Below are 9,085 nucleotides of genomic sequence, written 5' to 3'. Positions count from 1 at the left end.
TTTAAAAAATAATAAATTATTTAATAATTTATTTCATTAAATATAATCTCAAATCTAATAATAAATTAATTTTTATAAAATAAAATTAAATTAAAAACATCAACCAAGGCTCAAGATAATTATAATCATTATATTGAGTGAGTCGTCATATATTCTTAAAAAAAAAAAAAAAAAGGAAAGGACGATAACTTAGTGTAGAAGGAACAAGCAGGGTAATGACTGGGCCAGGCCCAGTTTCTGTCCCTTTTCCGATTGCTGTAAAGAGACACGAAACGACAAAAGAGTGGATATCTCAAACTCCTCTGACAACAACAGACGAATCATCAATATCATAAAATGGAAAAGAAATATCCGAAGACCCAGCTTTACTTGACGCGCCAAAACGTTCGTATATCTCACTGACCAATTAGCATCATTGGTCCTGCTAAGTGCCAACCCAACAGAGAGCGTGCTTCGTACGGAAAGGAACTTTTTCTTGGAGGATTGTTCTTCGCTCTAATCGTCTACGAGCGAGACCTGGCTCTCTTATCGTGAAGAGGAGAACGACACAAATCTAGCCCTTCTCTGATAAATCCATATATCAACGATGCCTCTCCTCCACCTCTCGCGCTTGATCTCTGCCGCAACATCTCCGATCGTGAATCGGTTGGCTCGTTTTCTCCTTCCGTAGATTTCCGTTTCTACTCGGTGAGTCAACTCTCTCGGTTTCCTTTCGTGTTTCAGATCTTTTCAATTTTGTTTGATTCGATTCAGATACGTATATGGTTATTTTCAAATGCATGAATATTAATTTTTTTTTTCATTTGATTAGGTTTTGAACAGTAAAATGGAACCGATGGATATTGTTGGTAAATCGAAAGAGGATGCGTCGCTTCCGAAAGGTTTGTTCTTTAAACTTTGAGTGATTAGGTCATTTTTGCTGATTTTTCCCCTTCTTTATGCTAGGGTTAACAGTTTGTGATTTTATGATTTTTTTGGTTAAAATTTGAAAATTAGAGCTGCTAGTTGAGTTGAATGTAAAATTTGAAGAAACGTGATTTTTTCTCCGTAATATTATTGTGCTGATTGAACTTGAGATATGAAATTGGAATGGTTTTGTAACTATGTGTAAGGATGTTATAAACGTGCTTTCTTATTTATGGTGTGCGAAACAATTCTAATTATATTCAGTAAATGCTGTAGGAATAATGATACTGTTATTTTGTATTGGGTAGCTAAAGGAATGGATTTTACATTAGATTCTGTAACTTTAGAAGCTTTTGGCTCTGATAAGTTTAAGTTTGTGTAATTTGAGTAAGAATTGGTGATATTAACTGGTGTTACATGCCTTGCTTGATTTGACCTGTTCAGTATAGCTATCATGTTATGGTAGTCCTTTTTGGACGGTGTTTCCTTAATTTGAATGATGTTTATGGGGTTTACTGTTTAGTGCTTATACTATACAGGTGTCGTTATATTCTAATAAGACTATAGTTGTTGCTAGCTTAAGTCCATGTAGTGCATGCGGTTGATGATCATAGTTGCCCTTTTTTTTTTGATTGAAGTACACCTCAAACTTGTATAAATTTACACATGTTGGCCTTTTTCTAACTTATAGATATTCTATATTCACACTATTTTTTTCCTTGCGTTATTGAAATTGTTGGTCATATTTTATAAACTGGATGGCATCTACCCACCTATCTGATTTATGTTCACAACTAACTATGATCCTTTTGAATTGGTACAAGCATTCTTTGGTGCATGTGGGTCTTAGTTGGTTCCAGTGCAATTCGTTGGTGGATGTGTGCCCCAGAATGACATGGAGTTTTATTTCCATTAGTCTGTATTCAGAATGCAATGGATGCACGAGTTTTTAGTTGGTTCTAGGACTATCTTGTGCATAAGTTTAGACTTGTAGGATATCTGTGGAGGATTGCAAGTTAGTGAAGAGAAATACAAACTGTTGCAACTTGCAAGTTTAGTGACATGTTATGGAATAATGTGATTAGGATAAATCTTTAAGCATAAAATTACATATCAAAGTGGCAATGATTAAGTTAGGCTGGGAAATTTTTGCATGAGTGAGTGTTCTAAAAAGCTTCTTTGCTTAGTGATAGAGTTCATGGTAGATTGCCAACTTTTGTGAGTTGTTTTGTAGCCTTATGAGAGAGGGTGTTTTGTATTTGCAGTCGTATTGTGGTTTTGGGTGGATAAAAACCATCTGCCTGGTTTTGGCACTTGTTTGTACTGATTTAGGGTCTATTCTATGAGACTTAATCTCTACACTGCACAGATGCATGGATGTGCCTGCCCATGCATGAACAATGCTTTTTATTGGTTGTTGATAAGGCTGTGCTAATGATTGGTTGTGAACTGTGTTTGATGCCTGGAAAATAATACCCGACATCTTTTTTTCTTTTATTGATTGCTTTTCTGACAAACTAATAATTCTTTTTCCAGCGACCATGACCAAAATTATTAAAGAGATGTTACCCCCAGATGTTCGTGTTGCAAGAGATGCTCAAGATCTTTTGATAGAGTGTTGTGTAGGTGTGTTTTTCTTTTAATAAAATTTGTGCTTATATCTAGCTTGAACTTTTCCATTTTTTAACCTGTTTACATCAATAGTCATCGTTTTTACATGGATTTTTGGCTTCAAAATGTTCTTTTGATAAGTTGTTTGTCCATTTTTCGCTTATGGGTTCCATACATCTTTGTTCTTCTTTCGTGCATGATATCGTCAATGATTGCTGTTGATTGGTAAAGTTGGTGGTTTCGTTATCATGTGCCATTTTATTAATTTCTTAGAAACTGCTGTATTGCTGTGTAATGGATTATAATGCCTCTAGGTCCGCATTAGATGTTTTTAGAAGGAAGAGATAGATAATATTATGGTTTACTATTGTCGAATAAGATTTTCACCTTCCAAGTAGTAATGACCTAGAAAAATGGACGCATCAGTAATTTTCTATAACTTGCTTTAGCAATTTAAAATCCGTTTGATAGCCTCCCTTTTAATGAGTGGTTGATTGAAGTCTAATGTCCTTATACATTGGACACACATGCACACCCCAAGAGAAAGAGTGAGTACAAGTCCCTAGTCAAGGGGGCTGTCATTATGAAGCGTAAACATTAGCAAAAGCGTAATAATCCATTGTAAAATAGTGGAACTAAAGCTTTTATTTTTTTATGGGGAAATTATTAAAAACTTCTTGAGATTTGGTCTTTTACAAATTTTTTGTTCCCTCTTTTTCAAAATTCCTCATTTGTTTGATTTTCTTGAAAATACTCTAGTCTTTTATTGGCCAAAAATAGGGGAATTGTATGTGTGGGTGTGTACTCACTCACACATGCGTGCGTGCGTGCGCGCACACACACACAGACTAAGTCTAGATAGATAGATATTTTCATAATTTGCTCAACAAATGGCCTAATTTTTTGATTTTAACAAAATCAAAGAATCATTTTTTTTTTTTTGGGGTGGGTGGGGGAAGAAGGATGAAAATGCATGAGTCCAAACATCAGGATTTTTTTCTTCTTTTTGGTAAGTTAACCCTTTTGTATTTGAATTATTTCTTAATATTGCTTGCGACAGCATGTCACACATCTTCATGTCCATAAAATGCCTCTTGAGAGGCTGCTAATTTATCTTTGTTGGAATTATATGTTGTGAAGACTGCTTTTGCCTTTGAATATTGAATTTCAATGGGCACATTCGATCTTCCAAAGAAATAGGAACTTTTTATTAAGTTGTCCCATTTTCATCACAAAATCCATTTTGTCATCAATTGATGGAAATGTAATATATGGCCTGGTCCTATGCTCTTGATAAGTGAACCTCTTTGGAAGTTCTTAAGATCAGCCTACCAAAGATGATGCTGGATTCAAAAGGAAGCAATTACAATTTTCATTTCAGAGGTCTTCACCATCACAGTTTCTTATGTAGAAAGAGAATGCAATAGAAAATTTTTTATTAATGTGTTAAAGTGATTTTACCCAATACAAAGTGTAGCTTTGGGTTTTTAATTTATTCAATTTGCCATGTTATACTGCAGATGACTAGATTTAGAATCCATAAGAGATCCAATTTAGCGCTTTGTGCTAGTGCTTTAGATTTTATTTGCTTAAAAATGCTGGTTTGTTTGCATTGTTCCAATTGCCTCCTGATATATTTATAGTTTTGTGATTAATATTTATTGTAAATCTGCAACTGCAATAGCATTTCTGCTTCCCTCATTCTTTTCTTTTATTATTGGATTTTCTAATACATGTGAATGCTGAGCAGTCTCGTTTTTATTAAATGTGCAAATTATGTTTTGCTCATGACTGACAAAAGTTTCAATTTTCAGAGTTTATAAACCTTGTATCATCCGAGTCCAATGAAGTATGCAGTAGAGAGGAGAAGCGGACAATTGCGCCTGAGCATGTGGTCAAGGCTTTACAGGTTTTTCGCTAATCTATTCTACTCCCCTCTCTTTCAAAAAAAAAAAAAAAAACCCCTTCTCATCCTTTAATATCTTCCCTTCCCTCATTAATGTTTGGATTTGGGTTATGTGCATGGTTTTTATTGTCCTTGTTATTTTTTTAATGGTAGTTTTTGCATACTTATTAATATTATTAAATTTCCTATTCTAATTTGTAGATTTTGTTTTTTCTAGTGATTTTGCTCATCATTAAGTTATTTTTTTTTTTTACTTTTAATTTTCGTATAATTAATGCACTATATTTTTTTTCTATCTAATCCCTATCATCCTTTTGCCACTGGTTTTAAAGTGAAGGAGCAATATGGATGAACTTGAATTAAAGTAACTTGAGATATCCTGCATTTTTATAGGTTTAGCATTTAGGTGAAGCAGTCTTTCCTTTTTTTGTTTTGTTTTTTTGTCTAGGTGAAACACACAAGTAATTTGATCTCCTGTGATGTCCTATAAAATTATTGGCAGTCTTTTTATTCCTGTTATCAGCTTTTATACATACAATTTCTTCCCCCTTTCAACGTTTTGGATAGTCATATGGGTATCTTTAACTAATAGTGGCAATTTTGATGATAAATTTTTTTTTGTTGGGGTTTTTTCTGGTTGGTTGGTTGGTTGGTGGGGGACCATTGTTATTTTCAAATTTAATCAGATTCTTCTTTGGTCTATCAGATTCTTGGGTTTGGTGAGTACATTGAGGAGGTTTATGCTGCATACGAGCAACACAAGATTGAGACTACGGTAATTCGTCATTTTCTTATGGTCATATTCACCTAAAGAGAATATATTGGAGGCCAGATCTTACAAAACTTATGAAACTGATAAAACACTTGTAAATTGCCGGTTCTTTGGTTCAACCTTTGCGTCATCTCTGACAATGACAACATAGCATAAAGCTTTTTAGGGCTTATTTTTTTATGCTCTAACTCTTTATAAAACCACAAACTGATTTGGATATTAGAAAAATTAAGTGTTGCAAGGGCAAATTTCCTGACAATATTTTTTGGGGATGCCTTCCAGCAGGACTCTTTAAAAGGTGGTAAATCGAGCAATGGAGCAGTGATGACGGAGGAAGAAGCAGTAGCAGAGCAGCAAAGGATGTTTGCTGAGGCACGTGCAAGAATGAATGGAGGATCTACTGCTCCTAAGCAACCAGAGACTGACGGTAGTTTAGAGAGCTAACCTTAGGAGCTTTTATTTTATTTAAACCATAGGCACGCATCCTTGACTCTTTCACTTTGTGCGTCTCTCTCTCTCTCTCTCTCTCTCTCTCTCTCTGTTCATATAGTGTACAAAAGTCATTTAGCAAGTGCACTAGCCTACGTGGATATGCACTTGGATTTGTACTTCAACTTATGGATCATTTCTACAACTTAAAATGTAATTAGTGCAAGTTCGTCCAAATCCACATCTGTTTCAGTACTTTAATGAGAATTAAATATGGTACTTTTACTATAGACATACCATAACCAGTTGAATCACAAAGCAACACTGAAATTGCTTTCATGAAGGATTCTGGAATGCTACTTACCTGTGGGACCCAATTGGTTAGTGAAGTGTCAATTGTGGGTGAATTCGAAACCGAGAAATGGAGGGGACATCGGAATGAGGTGTCAGTTGCTAGTTGGTGAAATGTAGACTGATCGCCTGGGTTACTGTTTCGAACCCAACATCTGCCCCATGCACGTTTACTCTGGAAAGACGGGGAGAAACATTGTCCTGTGAGAATGTTGGAACAAGAATGGCGTTGGTGTTGGATTTTGGATTTTTAATGGACTGTAGTAGCCATTTTTTTCTGCTTTTGTATTCAGGTCAAAAGAGTCAGTCAAGCAAATCCCTCTCTCACTACCCCACAAGAAAGTGAAATTACACACTAATTGTCTCCTTTGATTCTTTTCTTTTCCTACTCAAATCTCCATCTCTCTTATTCCTAAATCAGTTTGGTGGGGCACTCTATGTTTCTTTTGTCAGGATTCTCTTGCTCGACAACAAGGACTAGAAAGAAAGAATTACATGGAAGCCCCACATATCAATAAAAAATAAAGAAATCAAAGCTTAGAATCTGCCTCACTCGCTCATCTACAACATCTATAAGGGGAACCATTCTCCTTAGTTTTGCTTTCTCAAACTGAAACCAAATAAACCATCAGTCATGGCTAGAGCTTCTCAAGACGATTCCTCCTCCAAGAGGCACTTTCACTGGACTAAAAAGATTGGAACTGAAAATGATGAAGTTCCAACCTTTAAGTCCTCCTCAAACTCCATTAAGGAAGACAAAAAGGAAAATGCCAGGAGCCATGCTGCTTTGCTAACTCCAAAGAAGAAGCTGCCAGCAGTAGCAGTTGCTAGGCTTCGCTCTGTTCTTTCAGCCTTTGGTAAGAATCGATCTAATCTGCCACTGGGGCTTGGACCCCGGGTGGTTGGTACCCTTTTTGGCTACCGCCGTGGGCATGTTCATTTTGCATTTCAAAGGGATCCCAATTCGACTCCAGCTTTTCTTATAGAACTTGCTACACCAATTAGTGTATTGGTTCGAGAAATGGCATCTGGGTTAGTGAGAATTGCATTGGAGTGTGACAAGGAGAAAGAAGAGGAAAAGAATAAAGCAGTGAGATTGCTGGAAGAGCCTATATGGAGGACTTACTGTAATGGCAAGAAATGTGGTTTTGCAACAAGGAGGGAATGTGGGCCTAAAGAATGGAAGGTGTTGAAAGCTGTGGAGCCAATTTCAATGGGAGCTGGTGTTTTGCCAGGGATTGCAGGTGACCCTGGAGCTGATGGTGAACTCATGTACATGAGGGCCAAGTTTGAAAGAATTGTTGGGTCTAGAGATTCTGAGGCTTTCTACATGATGAATCCTGACAGCAATGGAGCTCCAGAGCTCAGTATCTATTTGCTTAGAGTCTAAACTTTAAGTTACTTGCATATTCCTTTCTTTTTTAATTATTTATAGTGATATTGGAACAGGAAGCTAGTCATACATGTTAAGCTCTTGAAGAACCATGAAAATGGAGTCTACCACTGTCCAAGTTTTCTGTTATGTTTCTTTTTTTTTTCTTTTCTCCTTTTGAGAAAATGGGTAAGTGGGCTTTACTTGTATTTTGTTAGTTGTAGGTGGAGGGGCAAATACATTAGAACATGAGGGATAGGTGGGGTCATGAAGGTGTATATGTATAGTATTTTTTTTTTCCCCTTTTCTTTAATCCCCAAGTGAGTGATGAGACAAGGAGGGCTAATGCAATCATGAATGTCTTCTCATTTTCTTTAATTTCTTTCTATATTTTCCATGCCACACTCATTTCAATGTGGAAAATTTTCTTTTTTCCTTCAAGAAATGAATACTAACAAAAACAGGACTACCAAGAAAGTCATTGGAATGTGATATTGGGATATATCAGCTTATTTGGTGGGATTATCATCATGGAGTCATCACAATTTTTTCTCAATCACACTTGATAGTCAGTCCATCAACAACCAACATAGTTACATGGGTAGTCTCATCTTGCTTATTTGCAGTAAAAACAATCCAAGAAATTGAACTTTATGGATTGTTTCATATCATTTCATTTTCTCAGATTGCATTTTGTGTGCTCAGACAGTAATTAACACTTTTGCAAGGTGTTATTTGGTTGAGGTAACCTAACTCAGAAACTTTTAATTTTTAGACCTTATTTGGTTCAAATGAACCACTTCCTGAAAACTTTACTTTTCAAGAATTAAGTTACTTAATTCATGTTAAGTAACTTAATTTCTGAAAAGCGAAGAAAAAATGGCCTTTCACTTTATGGGAAGTGAACACTTACTCCCTACCAAACAATGCCTCAAAAATTGACTTGTTTAGTTAACCATTATCCTTAATTTTTTGGAAAGTTAAAGCTTTTAATTCCTTCACTTTCCAAAAAATAACTTATTCCAGCTTAATTAAGTTAATTCCTAAAAAGAACTTCTTAGAAAATAAGTCATTTGAACCAAATAAGACCTAAAATAATGTATTTGTTCCTTTTACCCCCAACTGCTGATGGGCATTACCCCCTAAGTCTTGATGAGCAAGAAAATAGTCATTAGGGACTCATCTTCTCTCTCTCTATCTCTCAGAGGGGAGAATTGAGTTCATCAATGATAATAGTTATTATTATTTTTTTTTACACTTTTTTTCATCTTCTTGTTTGGTTAGGATACTTTGGCAATTATATTCCCATATCTATACCAGAATAAAATTTTCAGCATTTGGTCCAAAAGTGTAAAAATGTTCCAATGATTGCTTTTTGGTTAAAAATTCTGTGTAGATTGATCCCAAGAAATTTTATTAAAGCCTAATCATAGGAGTCATCAAAAGCAAAATATAAAACAAACAAAAAATAAATAAATAAAAAATTCCTGACATCTGAATTAATCCTTTGTCATTTGTTGACTGCTTTTTTACTTGTTATTTGATTCTTCTGCTACATCTTAAAGCTTCACTGTTAAGTTCTTCATAAACTTTAAATGACAAAAAAAAAAAAAAAAAAATCCTTTCACATGATTGTTTTAGTCTGCTTTGAGAACAGTAGTCTGTGATACTGCTTCTGCAAATGTGATATGTCTACCCCTTTCCCTCCAAGTTGTAAGGCTTTATTTAGTCATCTTCC

General features: G+C 35.2%; 2 protein-coding genes across 3 annotated transcripts; both read left to right on the top strand.

Moving 5' to 3' along the window:
- The first annotated feature begins 500 nt into the window (after window positions 1–500).
- On the top strand, window positions 501–5,861 carry LOC110660861 (protein Dr1 homolog). Of its 2 annotated transcripts, none has more exons than XM_021819302.2 (6): window positions 501–687; window positions 812–881; window positions 2,443–2,532; window positions 4,332–4,426; window positions 5,130–5,198; window positions 5,478–5,861. In XM_021819302.2, the coding sequence occupies exons 2-6, from the start codon at window positions 827–829 to the stop codon at window positions 5,637–5,639; spliced, it is 471 nt and encodes a 156-aa protein (XP_021674994.2). In that variant the 5' UTR covers window positions 501–687; window positions 812–826; the 3' UTR covers window positions 5,640–5,861. The 2 variants fall into 2 exon arrangements, with proteins under 2 accessions (XP_021674994.2, XP_021674996.2); XM_021819304.2 differs by having other exon boundaries at window positions 502–687; window positions 5,481–5,861.
- A 140-nt stretch (window positions 5,862–6,001) lies between these two features.
- LOC110660860 (protein MIZU-KUSSEI 1) lies at window positions 6,002–7,725 on the top strand. Its single transcript, XM_021819300.2, has one exon. The coding sequence runs from the start codon at window positions 6,610–6,612 to the stop codon at window positions 7,363–7,365; it is 756 nt and encodes a 251-aa protein (XP_021674992.1). The 5' UTR covers window positions 6,002–6,609; the 3' UTR covers window positions 7,366–7,725.
- The last annotated feature ends 1,360 nt before the right edge of the window (window positions 7,726–9,085 follow it).

This window comes from Hevea brasiliensis, chromosome 9, assembly GCF_030052815.1.
Source record: "Hevea brasiliensis isolate MT/VB/25A 57/8 chromosome 9, ASM3005281v1, whole genome shotgun sequence".
In the NCBI taxonomy this organism is placed as follows: Eukaryota; Viridiplantae; Streptophyta; class Magnoliopsida; order Malpighiales; family Euphorbiaceae; genus Hevea; species Hevea brasiliensis.
This window is presented reverse-complemented; position numbering and strand designations above follow the sequence as displayed.

Bases quoted from the DNA above. Each gene is read 5' to 3' on its own strand.
- LOC110660861 (XM_021819302.2), top strand. From the start codon at position 827: ATGGAACCGATGGATATTGTTGGTAAATCGAAAGAGGATGCGTCGCTT. The intron at 882-2,442 runs GTTTGTTCTTTA...TTCTTTTTCCAG, and splicing joins GGATGCGTCGCTTCCGAAAG to CGACCATGACCAAAATTATT. The intron at 5,199-5,477 runs GTAATTCGTCAT...GATGCCTTCCAG, and splicing joins AACACAAGATTGAGACTACG to CAGGACTCTTTAAAAGGTGG.
- LOC110660860 (XM_021819300.2), top strand. From the start codon at position 6,610: ATGGCTAGAGCTTCTCAAGACGATTCCTCCTCCAAGAGGCACTTTCAC.